The sequence below is a fragment of the Gracilinanus agilis genome, chromosome 3 (assembly GCF_016433145.1).
Source record: "Gracilinanus agilis isolate LMUSP501 chromosome 3, AgileGrace, whole genome shotgun sequence".
NCBI lineage: Eukaryota > Metazoa > Chordata > Mammalia > Didelphimorphia > Didelphidae > Gracilinanus > Gracilinanus agilis.
This window is the reverse complement of record NC_058132.1, coordinates 477944620-477961410: the sequence shown is the minus strand read 5'-3', so window position 1 is coordinate 477961410 and position 16791 is coordinate 477944620. Positions and strand designations below refer to the sequence as shown.

At 36.2% G+C, this 16791-nt stretch overlaps 1 protein-coding gene across 1 annotated transcript in view; it reads left to right on the top strand.

Annotated features, from left to right (window-relative positions):
• The window catches only part of IL3RA (interleukin 3 receptor subunit alpha), a 44315-nt gene that overhangs the window by 23813 nt on the left and 3711 nt on the right, over nt 1–16791 (top strand). The window contains exon 9 of the mRNA XM_044669283.1: nt 10036–10135. Within this exon, the coding sequence (XP_044525218.1) occupies nt 10036–10135 (100 nt within the window). The remainder of the gene's footprint in view (nt 1–10035; nt 10136–16791) is intronic.

The following is a 16791-nucleotide window of genomic DNA, read 5'->3' as shown; positions in this document are numbered from 1 at the left end:
GGTGAAACATTTTTTTAATGAAAATATATCTGCCAGGTTTTCAGAAGAAGGACTCTTCCAGTACAAGTATTTCATTTTTATAGTTGACAAAACTAAGAACTAGAAGAAAAGTAGTTTACATAAGGTTAAATGTAAACAATAAACAGGATCATAATTCAAACCTAGGACCTCTGACTCCAAATACAATGCATTTTCCATTACACCATGTTTCTGTGCCACTCTTTTATGCACTAACTTCTTGAATGTAATCCAGTCAATTTAGCCACATCCCTTTCGTATGACATGCTTTTTTCTTGTAAATATACTTCCCCTTTGAAATAATCTTTGGATTAAACCACTGATCAATTAATTTGTTTTCCTTCTTAATTTTGTTCTTATTTCTCCTGCCCTCAAAAAAGTGAGAACTCTACCTGTGGCTGTTTCTGTTTCCTTTATAATGGGGCCTTGGTGCATACATAGAGTATCTCAGATGACATCTCTCTGTGGAAGATGCTAGGGAAGAGCAAGCATTCCTCTTCATGAAGGAAACTAGGGAGGAGTTGGTCTTTCTTTATATGAAGGACATTAGAGAGCTGCTTCCAGGAGAATTGTGATGATGGGTAAGAGAAGTATCTCAGAGAAACAGATTGTGGAACATTCATAAACACTGAAGTCAGCTAACTATGCAGGGAAGAAGAGACTCTGATTAGCTTCAGTGGCATTCAGAGACCCATTAACTTCAGCTACCGGAAAGTACTAGATATGATGATTCTCTTAAGGTAGACGAAGGTCTTTTAGTTTGGTTTTTTGTTTGTTTTGCTTCCATAGTCAGCTATTATCTCATATTGTCTCATATACTAATGAATCCCATTGATGTAGACATTCTCTCCAGAGACACAAATCCTCATCCATGCCCATCCATCCTGTTCAGCTCTTTCCAAAAGCTAACTAGACAGGCTCTACCCAATATGTATGGGACCCTCTTTGTTTTCTCTTGACATAATGAGGATACTAATAGGGCCTAGTAGTTTATTCAACAGCTATTTCTTGCTCTTGCCACATGACTGGCCCATCTTCTTTTGATTATACATTTTTTTGATGACATACTTTACTCTGGTTGTCTCTGGTAGTTCCTCTGCATTATGAACCATAGCCTGCTCAGAGCTACAATCCACTTCTTCACTTGTTCTCTGAGAATTACTCAATTTTATTTTTTTAGTGATCACAGTGTTCTTTAGCACCCAGTCAACTAATCAGAATCAGTAAAATACTCAAAAGATGAAGTTTGGGGGCAGTTAGGTGGATGCTTCCTAGTTGTGTGACCCTGAGCAAGTTATTTAATCCCATTGGTTAGCCCTTATCATTCTTCTGCCTTGGAACTGATTCTTAGTATCAATTCTAAGACAAAAGGTAAGGGGATTTTTAAAAACAAAACAAAACTAGATAAGGTTGAGGTCATTAAAGAACTTGTTTCCCATAAGTAATTCTGTCTGCACTTGAATTGAACCTGTAGTAATCAAGTGTTCATGATAAGTATTTGCCAAAAGACTACCATTAAAATAATTGCAACTTATGCACCAATGTAGTTTGCTTATAGCGAATGAAAAATGTGAGATCTTTTTCAAATCATATGCTGTCTAACCATGTCTTCTCCATCTTATACTTGAGTAGATTTTTTTAAATCCAAATTTAAAACTTTGCATTTATCCCTGCTAAATTTAATTTTATTGGATTAGACGCAATGTCTAGCTTACTAAGTTTTTGTTTTAAATATTAACTCTCAACATCCCATGTCTCCCAGCTATACCTCTTAGCTTTTGGTTGGTTACAACTTTTTTCATAGTATAATATTTCATTTTTTTCCACTTATGTGTAAAAATAATTTTTGACAATTGTTTTCTAAATTTTTAGTTCTAAATTCTCTTCCTCCCTTCCTCTCCTCTCCCTGAGAAACTAAGCAATTTGATATATATTATATATGTGTGACCATGCAAAACATATATCCATATTGGCCATGTTGTTGAAGAAGACTCATAAAAAAAACCACCATCAAGAAAATATTAAGTGAAAAATAATATGCTTTCTGCATTCAGATTCCTCAGTTCTTTCTCTGCAAATGGATAACATTTTTCATCATGAGTCCTTTGGAATTATCTTAGATCATTATATTGCTGAGAATAGCTAAATCATTTATAATTGATCATCATACAATATTGGGATTACTGTGTACAATGTTCTTCTTGTTCTGCTTATTTCACTTTGCATTAATTCATATGTCTTTCCAAGTTTTTCTTTAATCATTCTGCTCATCATGTCTTATGGTACAATAATATTCCATTACAATCATATATCACAACTTGTTCAGCCATTCCCTAACTGATGAGTATCCTCTCAGTTTCCAGTTCTTTGCCACCACAGGAAAAACCTGCTATAAACATTTTTTGCCCAAATAGATCCTTTTCCCTTTTTTTAAAAATTTCTTTGTGATATAGACCTAGAAGTGGTCTATATACTATATATACTACTATATATACTAGAGATCAAAGGGCATGTACAACTTTATAGCCCTTTGGTTATAGTTCCATGTCTCTTTCCAGAACAGTTGAATCTGTTCACAAGTCCACCAAAAGTATATTAATGTCCAATTTTCCCACACACTTTCCACCATTTATCATTTTCCTTTTCTATAGTATTTCAGTTGCAAATTTAATCAACATGCCATCTATACCTTTAAACAAGTCACTGATAAATATGTTAAATGTCATAGAGTCAAGGATAGATCTATGAGGCATATCCCTAAAAACCCTTGGCATCCTATCTCTGAACCTCTATAACTATACAATCTTCTAACCACATCTGTCCATATTTCCAACAAGAAAAGTACACAAGAAATTATTGAGACTTTCTCTACAGAAAAGGGTAAAGAAGTTGCCCTGTAACATCTGATCTTCCCCCCTTGTTTCCTTTGTTACATCTTTCATAGCTGGTGCCAAATATCCACTCTGTCATGACCACAAAGTTGAATGCCAAGTTCTTCTCAAGCAGAACACATGTTCCTTTAAGTCCTCAGCCAACTCAATGAGCCCCTTCTTGTGTACTGAATCCAAAGAAGTATTTTCAGTCTATGGAAGGAATCCTGGGACCGTCTGATTTAAAGCTAGAAGAGACATTAGAGATCATCTAGTACAACATTCTCATTTTACAGATCAGGGAACTGAGGCTAATAGCAGCAAAGCATCTTAAGGTCAAATAGATAATAAACAAAAGAGCCAGGATTTATATCCAGTTCATTTGAACCCAATGAAGTGTTCATAAGTATTACTGGACAAACAAAAGGGAAAGACTAGTCAGCTACAAATAAATCCTCTTTTGGAAGTTGTCACTACTTTTGGCCAGTATACAATGAGAGGATATGGTCTTCTGGATTTTTATAACACTGTTGATTCCTGCTTTTCTTCCTATTTGTTCTCAATCTCATTTACAGAATCATTCAGTAGATCCCATTCCTTTTGCATGAGTGTACCTCAAGGCTCTGTCTTAGGACCTCTTCTTTACACTCTTGTTCTCAGTGATGTCATCAGGTCCTTATGGGTTTAACTATTGTTTCCAAAAAAAGTGACTCCAAAATCTACACAGACAGATCTCCTCTCTCTAGAGCTATAATGCCACATGTCCATTTACCTGCTAGACATGTCTTCCTGATGTGTCACAGGAATCTTAAACTCAGTATATTTAAGAGAACTCCCTGTTCTCAGGTCCTTCCCCTCTTCCCACCTTTCCTATCTCTTTCCAGGGCAACACCATACTTCCAATCACCCGGGTCCACAACCTTAAAGTCCTCTTTGACTCTGTCTAGTTTCACTGATTCTCTTTTGCCAAAGGAACAGAATATAGACCCTTCTGGAACTTAAAATCCTCCATGATATGGTTCCAGCTTGTCTTTACAGTTATTTCCCATTTCTTACCCTCACATACTCTATGTTTCAGGACAACTGCCCTACTTGCTGTTCACTAGGCTTTTGCATAGAGTGTTCCCTTGTTGCCTGAAATGATTTCCTTTGTCACTTTTAGAACTCTGGATATGTTTGAGCCCCAGTTCAGTTCTACCTCCTAATCAAGACCTTTCCTGATCCTCCCATTTGTTACTCTCTGACCACCTCTAACCTGCATTATTTTGTGTGTGTGCACATACGCTCATACATGTGTGTATGTGTGAGTATGTTTGTGTGTTGTATTTCTCTAGCAAATTATAAATTCATTGAGGGAAGAAATTGTCTTCTTTTCCTTTGTAGTCCTCAAGTACCTGTTGTTAAGACTAAAATAATGGATAGAGAGCTAGACTTGGAACCAGGAAGACCTAGATTCGAATCTTACCTTTGATATAGATTGGCTGTGTATCCCTAGGCTTGAACAACTCTCTAAGATTCTAAGTTGCAGAAAAGGTGCTGATCTGTGTTGGCAGGAATTTCCTCATCCAGAAAATTCCCTATACAATGAAATCACAAGTCCAGGACCAATCCCTCAATCCACTATCTGGTACAGTGCCTAGCATATATTAGACATTCAATAAATGTCCAGTGAACTGAATTGAATTGACATGGCAAAGCAAGGGTGTATTATTAACAAAATGGGTTAATATTATCCCATAGGTATTTATTAACAAAAATGTGATTTATTAACAAAAAATGTATTTATTAACAAAAATGTGATGTAAAAAAAAGTTTATGCTTTTACTTTTTCTTAAACTTTACTTTCTGTCTTAGAATCAGTTCTAAGTATTGGTTCCAAAGTAGAAGAGTGGTGGGGGCTTGGCAGTTGGAGTTGTGACTTGTGCAGGACCACACAACTAAGAAGCAACTGAGGCCAGATTTGAACCCAACTCCTCCTGTCTCCAGGCCTAGCTTTATATCCACTGAGCCACCGAGCTACTCTTGTGAAATAGGCTATAAAAGTACATATAGATTTTTGAACATGCTTCCTTATGGGGATAAAGACAACCTCTTTCTCTGCTTTCCCCAGTGTGTCCCATCAATTTCACAGGAAGATCACTTATAGAAACCCTACTATCTACCATTTTAAAGTTGGGAATACATGTCATAAAAAAATGCACCATTGGGACATTTAGGTAATTCAAAGGATAGAGAACCAGGCCTGGAGAGAGGAGGTCTTGGGTTCAAATCCAGCCTCAGACACTTCCCAGCTGTGTGAATTCTGAGCAAGTCATTTAACCCCAGTTGCCTTGCCCTTAGTGCTCTTCTGCCTTGGAATCAATACTTAGACTCAATTCTAAGGCAGGAGGCAAGGATTTATTTTTTTAGAAGCAGAATTAGAAATAGCAATTTGTTCAAATGTAAGCTACTTCTGTAAACCTTACGCCCTTTGAGGTCAGTTTGTTTGTTTTATCTTTGTACTCTTAGCCCCCAAAGTAATGCCTTGAACATAGTAAATGTTCAAATAAATTGAACTGGATTCTATCTACCTTGGATTATAAAAACTGAAAAGGCAAAAAAGGGAACATGAATAAGTATATTTACAAAGGCAAGGTCCAAAAGGCAAATTAACAGAGCACAAAAAGAACTCATAAGTGCTGAGAGAAGATAAAGAAAAGAGATAATTATACAGTATACAATTTTTTAAAACCCTTAACTTCTGTGTATTGGCTCCTTGATGGAAGATTGGCAAGGGTAGGCAATGAGGGTCAAGTGACTTGCCCAGGGTCACACAGCTGGGAAGTGTCTGAGGCCAGATTTGAACCTAGGACCTCCCATCTCTAGGCCTGACTCTCAATCCACTGAGCTACCCAGCTGCCCCTAAAATATACAATTAATTCATTCAACAAACATTTATTTTTTTTAAACCCTTACCTTCTGTCTTAGAATGGCTACTAAGTGTCTGTTCCAAGATAGAAGAGTGGTAAGAGCTCGGCAATTCTGGTTAAATAATTTGCCCAGGATCACACATCTAGGAAGTGTCTGGGGTCAGATTTGAACCTAGGATCTCCCATCTCTAGATTTGGCTTTCTATTCACCGAAACACCTACCTGCCCCTCAACAAGAAATTATTTAAAATGGCTTACTATTTTTAAAACACCGTGCTCAGTTATGAGAGAGCTCTATCTAAAGTTTAGGCCTTATGTGATGCCTACTGCCATGTAGATTAAGGAAAAAATGCAAAGAACAATAATGACAGTGCAGAAGAGAATGTCAAAAGTGTATTACAAAGGTGTTAAAACAAAAGTGTTGCGTGATACTTTAAGGGAAAAGATTTTACTAACAGAGGATAAGGAAAGGTTTAAGGAAGGAGGTGGCATTTCAACTGGACAGGAATCCAATATGTGAAAAGAGGGAGGAAGGACATTCCATCCATAAGGAACTGCATAAACAAAAGCACTGAGGTGGGAGAGCACAGTGACTTTATGTACTTTAGGAGAATTCTACGCAATATTGTGTTCTGAGGGCTTGACATTCATACTGATCACATCAGCTTCAATACTTGTGATTGATTCAGAGATACAATCGATATTAGCATTCAAGCATTCAACCATGCAAAAGTTCTCTCAAAGGACTGTTCTAATTTTTAAAATAAACACACTAGGAAACCGACAGTACAACAACAGTCTAAAACAGGAAAAAGTACTGTTGGGGGTTTTTTTCTGGGAAGCAGAGTCCCAAGTGGAGAAATTTTCCATTGTATCTCTGGAAAAGTATAAGAGGGAAGAGGGGAGGGAAACAATGAGAATCACGTAACCTTGGAAAACTTAAGTGTAAATTTATTACTGAAATAAAATAAAGAAAAAATTTTTAATCAAATCAAATAACTCTAAACAATAAAAAAATGTAAAGGGGACCAAAATATAACCTCGACATACTCCCACAGTTTACCACTTCCTCTGGCCTATTCCCCAGGTATATTCTTTGCAAGTTGGATCTCTAGGAAGGTAACAACTTTGGTTTCTATGGGTAACCCTATAGATCTGAATTTCTAACACTATAACTTTGAAGCTTCCACTGGTGTGTTTCCCATTAACAATGAGCCAGTAGGAGGCAGCTAAGTGGCACAGTGGATAAAGGCCAGACCTTGAGTCAGGAATATCTGAATTCAAATCTGTCTTCAGACACTTACTAGCTATGTGACCCTTGGAAAGACAGCTTGCCTCAATTTCCTCATTTGTAAAATGAACTGGAGAAGGAAATGGCAAACCACTCTAGTATCTCTGCAAAGAAAAAACCTGATTTTGAACAATGATACATGTATAACTCAGTGCAACTGCTTGTCAGCTCCAGGAGTGGGGAGGAAAGGTTTTGGGGGGGGGGGGGAGGAGAATCATGAATCATGGAACCATGGAAAAATATTCTAAATAAAAATAAAATAAAACAAAATATAGGGCCTCCTAAGCCCCTGCCACTTCAAGAAAGAAAGAAAGAAAGAAAGAAAGAAAGAAAGAAAGAAAGAAAGAGAAAGGCAACCTTTTCACTTAGGTCTGTCTCTAAAATGTACTTAGTAGAATATCTGTTTATCTACCCATCTATGCTGTCCTAAAAATAGTATTTATTATGACTTGATAGATTTATTTTACTTCTCTTTAGATATATTTCCCATGCGTGTGGTTTTTTAAATATTTAATATTAAGGAGGAAAGCCGAGCTCTAATATGTTAATATTTGGGGAATAAGCTATTTTCATTTGAAATGAATTTCATTTCATTTGAAGCTGTTTTCATTTGAATTCGGGACTATGGAATTTAATGAATAATTTACATGTTTAGCATAATACTTTGGGTGCACTGTGATTGCAAAAGGACAGAGTTTAAACAGTTTCCATGTCCAAGCAAAGAAAACTGTCTATTGGTCTTTCATTATGGGATAAGGGAAAAAGCGAAGGGATAATTGGTACCAGTCACAGATGTAGTTAATGTGAGTACTTTTAGGTTGCAGTCCTTGAGCATTCATGGCTGTGGTAGAAACAGATGTCCTATAGATCATATGTCAAGCATGTGTATTTATATAATACATAGTCTGAACATATGCTCCTTTATGATTACCAGCAAAGGATATTCCTTAAAGCAAAAAGTTTTAACCCAGTCCCTTTACTCTGGAGAAGGGAGGAAATGTTTTGCATTCCATTACTTGTAAAGTCACCTTCTATTCATTTACAACATTTTTGTTATATTCATTTTAAACTACTATAAAGTCAGTATATATCAAAAAAAGTAGTAAAACAACAAAAAAGTTTTTTACTTTTTTAACTTTTGTGATTACTTAACAGATGTATTCTAAAATTTAATCAATTAGAAATTAATTAATAGGAAAATAATTTGAAATCCTGATTAGCCTTATTTAATGTCCTATTGAAAAAGGGGCCAAAGAAACTGTGTTATGAGGAGCAATTAGGACTCTGTTGAGAGTAAAAAAAAAAAAAAAAAAGGCAATGGGAAAAGAGAAGATTTAAGGTGAAAGTAAATTGATTACCTATGGAGCAGGCATTCCAAAAGAAACAGTGTGCAGATGGACAATGAATTTTGAATGATAACAGCCATGGGATCAGAATCACTGGCTGAGGAGAGTATGATCTCTTCAGAGTTTGGTAATGACTAATGAATGAGAATAGGTTGGACCAGATGGACCTTTTAGCTCTGAGATTCTGTGAAACAGTATAATAAAAATAGAGGTACACTGGGACCCAACAGTCTTAGATTCAAGTCTCAGCTCTGTCACTTGCTATGTAAAATTAGTATTGGATTAAATTTCCAAAGTCTCAATTATCTATGATTATAAGCAGTAGTTTAGGGTTTACCACTAGCAGGTTCAGATGACAATTGCTAAACTAGGCAGTTTCCAAGACACAAAACCAAAAAGATACAGCAGAAATTATTGACTATTGGCATTTCTTGTTCAAGTCAGAAAATTGCACAAACTGCAAATTATCTCACAGGGAACAAAGAGGACTTTGAAATTGCCATTTGTGATCATCTAATACTAATTAAGAGAAGTTAAAATAATAATGGATGAAATTTTAAATTCGTAGATTTTTTTTTGGTCAATTGGTAGTTTCTGACTGTTCATGATCCCATTTGGGGTTTTCTCAGCAAAAATGCTAGAGTAATTTGTCCTTCCTTTTTCTAGTTCATTTTACAGATTAAGAAACTGAGGCAAATAGAGTTAAGTTACTTGCCTTGGTCCCATTGCTATTAAGTGTCTGAGGATGGATTAGAACTAATACATTGCTGGTGGAGTTGTGAATTGGTCCAACCATTCTGGAGGACAATTTGGAATTTTGCACAAAAGGGCTTTAAAAGATCCAGCCATACCACTGCTGGGTTTGTATCCCAAAGAGATAATAGGGAAATATACTTGTACAAAAATATTTATAGTCACACTCTTTATGGTAGCAAAAAATTAGAAAATGAGGGGGTGTCCATTGATTGGGGAATGGCTAAACAAATTGTGGTAACTGATGGTGATGGATACTATTTTGCTGAAAGGAATAATGAACTGAAGAAATCCCATGTGAACTGGAAAGCCCTCCAAGATTTGATGCAGAGTGAAAGGAGCAAAACCAGGAGAACATTGTACACAGAGAACTGATACACTATGGCACAATCGAAGTTATAGACTTTTCTACTAGCAGCAATGCAATGACTCAGAACAATCCAGAGGAACTTATGAGAAAGAACACTATTCACATCCAGAGAAAGAACTGTGGGAGCAGAAACGCAGAAGAAAAACATACAATGGATCACGTGGTTCGATGGGGATATGATTAGGGTTTTGATGTTAAAAGATCACTGTACTGCAAATATGAATAACATGGAAATAGGTTTTAAACAATGATACATGTATAATCCAGTGGAATTGTTTGTCAGCTCTGGGAAAGGGGAAGGAAGAGGGGTGGGAAAAATCATGAATTATGTAACTGTGGAAAATATTCTAAGTTAAAAAAAAAAAAAAAAAAGGAACTAAGGTCCTCCTGATTCCAAACCCAGCATTCAATCCCCTGTGCCAATCCACTCTCCCTGACCAAATAGATCTTTACCCCTTTTTAACTCTTATTCTAACAGGTCAAGAAGACCCTGAAGGCAATCCTCTGACATTTATACTGCTGTCACTTCTTGGAGTAGCTTTCATTATGTTCTTTATTATGGGATATCTCTGCAAAAGGTAAAATAAGTCATTGTCGTATTGCTTTTATACACTTAATGTTATCATTAGTAATAGTATTTTGTATATACTTTTGTATTATTTTGTATATACTTATTTCTGTGCATGTTTTCTCCCTGATAGAGGGTAAGCTACTTGAGTGCAGAGACTGATCCATTTTCCTCATTGTATCCCCAGGACCTAGCACAAGTGCCTGACAAATAAGGCAATTAACAAATGCTTGTTGATTAAGTGACTGAATATACCAGTCATGGAATAAATCATTTTATAGGTATAGCCCAGTCTCCTCAGTGGTGAAAACTAAGCAGGTTCAAGGCATAGTTTGGCAGCCCCTACCTATAACTATTATCTCTAACAACATTCATTTTACCTTGCCAATCATTTTAAATTTTTATTAAGAATTTATTCTTGGGGGGGCAGCTGGGTAGCTCAGTGGATTGAGAGCCAGGCCTAGAGACAGGAGGTCCTAGGTTCAAATCTGGCCTCAGACACTTCCCAGCTGTGTGACCCTGGGCAAGTCACTTGACCACCATTGCCTATCCTTACCACTCTTCTGCCTTGGAGCCAATACACAATATTGACTCCAAGTCGGAAGGTAAGGGTTTTAAAAAAAAAGAATTTATTATTATAATAATTGGGGGTTTTGACTTTAAATGATCACTCTCTTGCAAATATGAATAATATGGAAATAGATTTTAAGCAAAGATACATATATAACCCAGTGGAATTGCTCTTCAGCTCAGGGAGGGGGAGGAAGAAAGGAAGGAAAGAACATGAATCATGTAACCATGGAAAGATATTCTTAATTAATTAATATAAATTAAAATGAATTTATTATATATTTATGATGATGATTATTATTTATTTTATTTTTTTATTAAGAATTGTTTCATTTTCTTTCCTACCTGCCTCCTTCTTTCCTCCATTGAAAAAGTAAAACTCTCATATAGTCAAGCAAAGCAAATTTCCACACTGGACACATCAGAGAATGTTTCGGAGAATGTTTCTCATTTTTTACCAGAGGACTCATTTCAAAACAGAATACATTTAGACATCACATCAAAATAAATAATAAGGAAATCCTCCCACCATCACTACCTCTCCTACAGAAAAACAGGGGTACATTCTCCCACAGGTTGCCCCACCAAAGCAGGAAGAGGGACCCACGTAAGGAAGTCGTGGGGTAAGGGCACAATTGTAGAGGATTCACGGTACTGGGTCCACATCCTTGCTGGAACCTGTGGTTGCTTCCAATGTTACTGCGGCAATTTCCTTCAAAGAAACTGATCCGGTGACTTTAGGGAATGGCCTTGTCATACTGGGCTTCTGTCATCAGTGCCCAGCCACCTGCTGGTCCTCCATGGTCAAGGGTGCTTTCAGCTGCCATCTGTTGGAATTCTGCTGAATTGCCATAGCTTTTTGTAGTCCTGAGAGGAGGACTTTGGGTTTTAAAACAGAGCCTCCAGGCTATCTCATTCTGTTTTGTAATTTAAACCCTAAAACTACCTCCAGCCCACCCACAGAACCCACAGTCTTCTCTTGAACTGCTTTGATTCTCTCTGAACTGTCATTCTATGAATTCAGTCCCTTGTTTGAAAGAGAAAGCAATTATTTCTACACTTTTCATTTCCAGAGTCTATGCAAACCACCTCTTTGGAAGCTTTAATTAAGAAGTTAACATTTAGTTTCTCCTATATTGTTGCCAGTGACAAAATTATTTCTATCCCTGCTCTAGAGTTTATTTTTTAATGAGACGAGTTAATATTTGTCTTATCTTTTTGCCAACTTCCTTGCCTAAAAACTGCTCCACTAAACCTTTTTTTTCCACTGAAAAGTTTTATGCAACATTTCCTTTCAGTTCTTACTGTCACAGGGAATCAAGCAACAAGCATTTATTAGGTCTCTATTATGTGCCAGCTACTGAGGGCACAAATATAAGCAAATTAAAAGACAAAGACAATCCCTATCCCCAATAAGAAGGGCAAGAGTGAGTAGAAGGGGATACTTATGGCAAAGTAAAGAGTCAAAAGCAGGGCTTAGAGCAGTGACGGGCAACCTTTAGAGCTTGATGTGTCAAAATTCGCTAAAACCAAGCATAACTCCAGTGGTGTGTCACTTTGAGAAAAAAAACAAAACATAAATTCGTGATATTTATAGTTCAAATAACAAAAATGTATAATTGCAATATATAACTGTATTTAATAAACCAAAATAGGTAAATTAATTTATGTAGAATTGTCATCTATAGTGCACAGAGTGTCTACACTACACTACAGGAAATGTTTCATCCTTGGCATGCGGCCCCATACTTCTCTGTATGCAGCCACGTGTCATCGAAAATGGCTACGGGTGTCAGTGCTAGCATGAGTGTCATAGGTTTGCCATCACTGGCCTAGAGGACAGTGAAACATGGGGTGGCCTCATTCCCTCCCCAGAATGAAGGGTCAGAAAGGGACTCACCAATGGGAGAAGAGAGCCTTTGTTACCAAAGCTTGGTGTAATAAAAAGCAATAGTTCTGGTATTGTTGATTCAGATCCTGCCTCAATTGCTTATTAGCCCTGTGACCTTGGCCAAGTCCCTTAACATCCATTAGGTTCAGTTTCCTTATCTACAAATCAAGTCATAGTTATTTATTTACATGTAGTCTCTCCTATTAGAATGTGAGTTCTTTGAGAGAGGGAAACAATTTTTGCCTTTCGTCCTATACCCAGGTAAAACAAGATGTGTTTTAACACATAGTAAGTGCTTAATAAATTTGTGTTGGGGGCAGGTAGGTGACTCAGTGGATAGAATGCCAGGTTTAGAGTTCAAATCTAGCTTCAGACACTTCCTAGCTGTGTGACCCTGGGCAGGTCACTTTGTCCATTTTGCCTAACCCTTGCCACTCTTTTGCCTTAGAATCAATACTTAGTATTCTAAGACAAAAAGTAAGGGTTTTAATAAATAAATAAACAAACAAACAAACAAACAAACAAATAAATAAATAAATAAAGCTATGCTCCTACCGTGCTGATGGGATTACATATTTCTTAATATCCAAGAAACAAATTTCTAAAGCAGAAAATTGATAAATAGTCTATCAATGAGCCTCCTGCTCTACAGACAGATTAGAATAGTTTCAGATTGCATCTAGGGGCTATTTCGGAGCCTAAACTAATTACCACTCCTCAATTATTAGTAAATTCCTGGCTCCTTCTAGAACTCACATAAGTTTCACATAAAAGCTGTCCTAAATATCTTAGTTCAGTTTTAAGCTAGTAAAGCTTAATGTAGAGCCAGCTATGGTAGAGAGCCATGCCCAGAGGAAGGAGGTCCTGGGTTCAAATATGACCTCAGATACTTACTAGCTGTGTGACTCTGGGCAAGTCACTTAACCCCCATTGTCTAGCTCTTACTTCTCTTCTGCTTTGGAACCAATACACAATATTGATTCTAAGACAGAAGGTAAGGGTTGTTTTTTGTTGTTGTTTTTTTTAAGAGTTTAATGTACAAGTAAAGAAATAGTAAAAAAAAAATTTTTTTTAATCTACTAAATTTTAAGCTACTAAAACTAAAATAAGATGTTTGGAATGGCCCATATATTTATTTCTATTAATCCATTATATTCAGATGGCTACTCTCTAAGTTTAAAGATCACAACCTATCCATGCCATCCTATCAGGCCTAACACTTAATTGTCTATGTCTTCCTGAAAAAATTTCCCAAGAGATCTACCCAACATTTTGAGGGATTTCCTGCAAAACTCTTAACATTGCTTTGGATATTCTTTGTACACATTGGTTCTTGCTATATGATAGCCTCCTTAAACCATCATTTCTCTAATCATATCCTTTACTCTGCTCCTTTTATGCAAGTCTTCACTGGAGCCGATTCATCCACAACAGTCAAGTAATATTTATTGAGTGCCCACTATGTGTCAGGCACTGTACTAAGTGATGGAGATACAAAGAAAGAGAAGGGGAAAATCCTGCTCTCAAGGAATTTACCCGGGCCCCTCCATTGTTTTTTTGGGTGACCCATGACTTTAATTCTCCATAGGCTGTAGTTTGATCAACAATATTATGACATCAACTGGACCTTGGTTTCATTTAAGGCACTTGTAGTTAAAAGCACTGTGCAGTTTCTCAGAGACAATCTAGTCTTATCCTCTTCTTCTTGTTTATCTATTTACAATGCCTATTCAAGACAAATATATGAATGTACTAGCTCTGTGGGCAGCCCTGCTAATAGCCTATCAGTCTGGACAACAGGCATTTTTTATTCACTTAGTCACACACTAATCATACACACACACACACACACACACACACACACACACACACACACACACACCCCAAACAAATGGGGGTATCTCCAGATAGTCTTTGAATAAATAAAAGCAAGAGCACTAGGGCAGAAGGGAAGATGGAGATGGGCAGATAGAGTAAGAGAACAATTTAGAACAACTTACTAGCCTATCAATCTGGGAGGGAGACCAGAAACCAACTATGTTGCATATCTCTGTTTTTGCCATCAATTGTAGAACTGGCAAATTCTAAAGAAAATAATGATAATATTCAAAATTCTGTCAATTATCAGCCACTAGAGATTTTAATCAAACCAAAGAACTATTCATTTCAGAATATTAATTCTGAATATAAGCTTATAATTAGCTAATTCTGAAGAATAGAATACAATTGTATTTTCATATAATCATATGGAAGAATAGAATGTGATTATATTTTAATGTTATTCTTAGATATCTATGCCTCTATTTATGTTTCGTGTTCAGTTCACATATATTTCTGAATGTTAACCTGCAAACTTATGTCACAAAACCAAGCATTTCCCAGTTCTTTAACTCTCTTTGAACTTTCATTTCTGCCCTTTGACAGTATGACAATGCAACCTAATTTTATTGTTTTCATTTTGATTTTTCTGTAGCTTATATGAATAAAATTATAATTTGGGGCACAAGTTTATTTATTATGAAAAAGCTTGAATTTTGTTTTTTAAGCTATTCATTAAGCAAAAAAAGTTAAAGGACTATTGGTGCATTTTATAAAGATATAATTTACTTTCAAGTATTTATTTTCTCCTAGCTTTCAAATGAATAAAAATGTCAAAATTATAAAAAACTTAATATTCTAATGATAAACAAAAATCTGTTGCATTTTGTGAGTATTTAATTATAAAGGTTGCATTATACCACTGTTGTGATTTGAGGAAAGCTGCAATTTGAAAAGTTGCATTTTTGCAAATATTTACTACAATGTGAATTAGAACTACATATGATTTATGACTTTGGTTTTTCATGTTTTTTAAATTATTTTAAGTTCTTAAACATGTTTACTTTTCCTATTTTATGCTTCACTCATATACTAAACAGAGAATACCTGGAGTGGGGATGTTTTTGTTTTTCGTACATTTGTATTTTTTTTTCAGTTCAAGTTGAGGTTTTTTTCCCTTTTTTTTGCCATCTTCTCTCTTCCCTTTCTCTTCTCTCCTCTTTGATTCATTCACTTCTTTACTTCTCTCCTCTCCCTTCTTTTTTAACCCAGATTGGTGAAATGCTGAAGACATTTTTTTTCACTGAGCTTAAACTGACTTATCTATACTCCAGTATCTGTGCTTTTCTAGCTGCCAAATTGATATTACTGAATTCAGGTCTCACCATGTTAATCCCCCACTCAGGGAGCTCCCATGGCTCCCTATTGCCTTTAGGATCAAATATAAACTCATTTGTCAGATATGTAATGCCCAGAAATCTGACTCCAGGTTTCCAAGCTTATTGCAGATTACTCTTCTTCAGGAACTTGATGACATTCTAAATTACAATCAAATTGTGATACCCCAACACAATAATCCATCCCCTGCTCCCATATCTCTAAATAGAATATTCTCCATTCCTAGAATGTATTTTTTCCTTACTGCTCCCTCACAGAATCCCTAGCTTCCTTCAGGCTTCCTTGAGTGCTAGTTCTTACATGAAACCCATCCTACTCCCCCAAATTGCTAGTGCATTTCCCTACCAACCCCCCAAAATTTGCTTTTTATTTATTTGGTATATTTTTTATTTACATCTCTGTATTCCTCTAATAGTGTGTAAGCTCCATGAGGGAAGTGATTGTTTCATTTTTTGTTATTAGATATAGTCCCTAGCACAGTGTCTAGAATGCAGTAGGCATTTAATAAATGCATGTGGTATGAAATAATGAATTAAAGTGAACCACTTACATGCCTGCAGGAGCTGTAATTCAAACCCACATTCAGGCAGAATGCTCAAGAATTAGTAACTCTGCTCTGAGTCTTGCCAGTTCCCTCTACTAGCCCAGAGTAGACAATGACATTTGCCTTGACTCCTTTTAGAAAGCATCTTGATTCCAACCTTTTTTCACATGTGACTATGGAAATAGAGTGAACTGATTGATAAATGCCCACTTTGGGGATGCTAATTTGCTGACTCCTAAAGAGACCAATTATTGTAATAATCTAATTAAATCCTTTTGTCTCATTTATTATATTCTTTACCAAATTAATGTTTGAATTATGGATTTGTCTTTAATCATCTAAATCTAGTTTTTAAAGAATCGCTGAAAAATACATTCTCATCAGCACAAATGGCACTCACCATTCTTTCACTCTGCCTTAGCATAGGCTATCCATGCAGGGAATG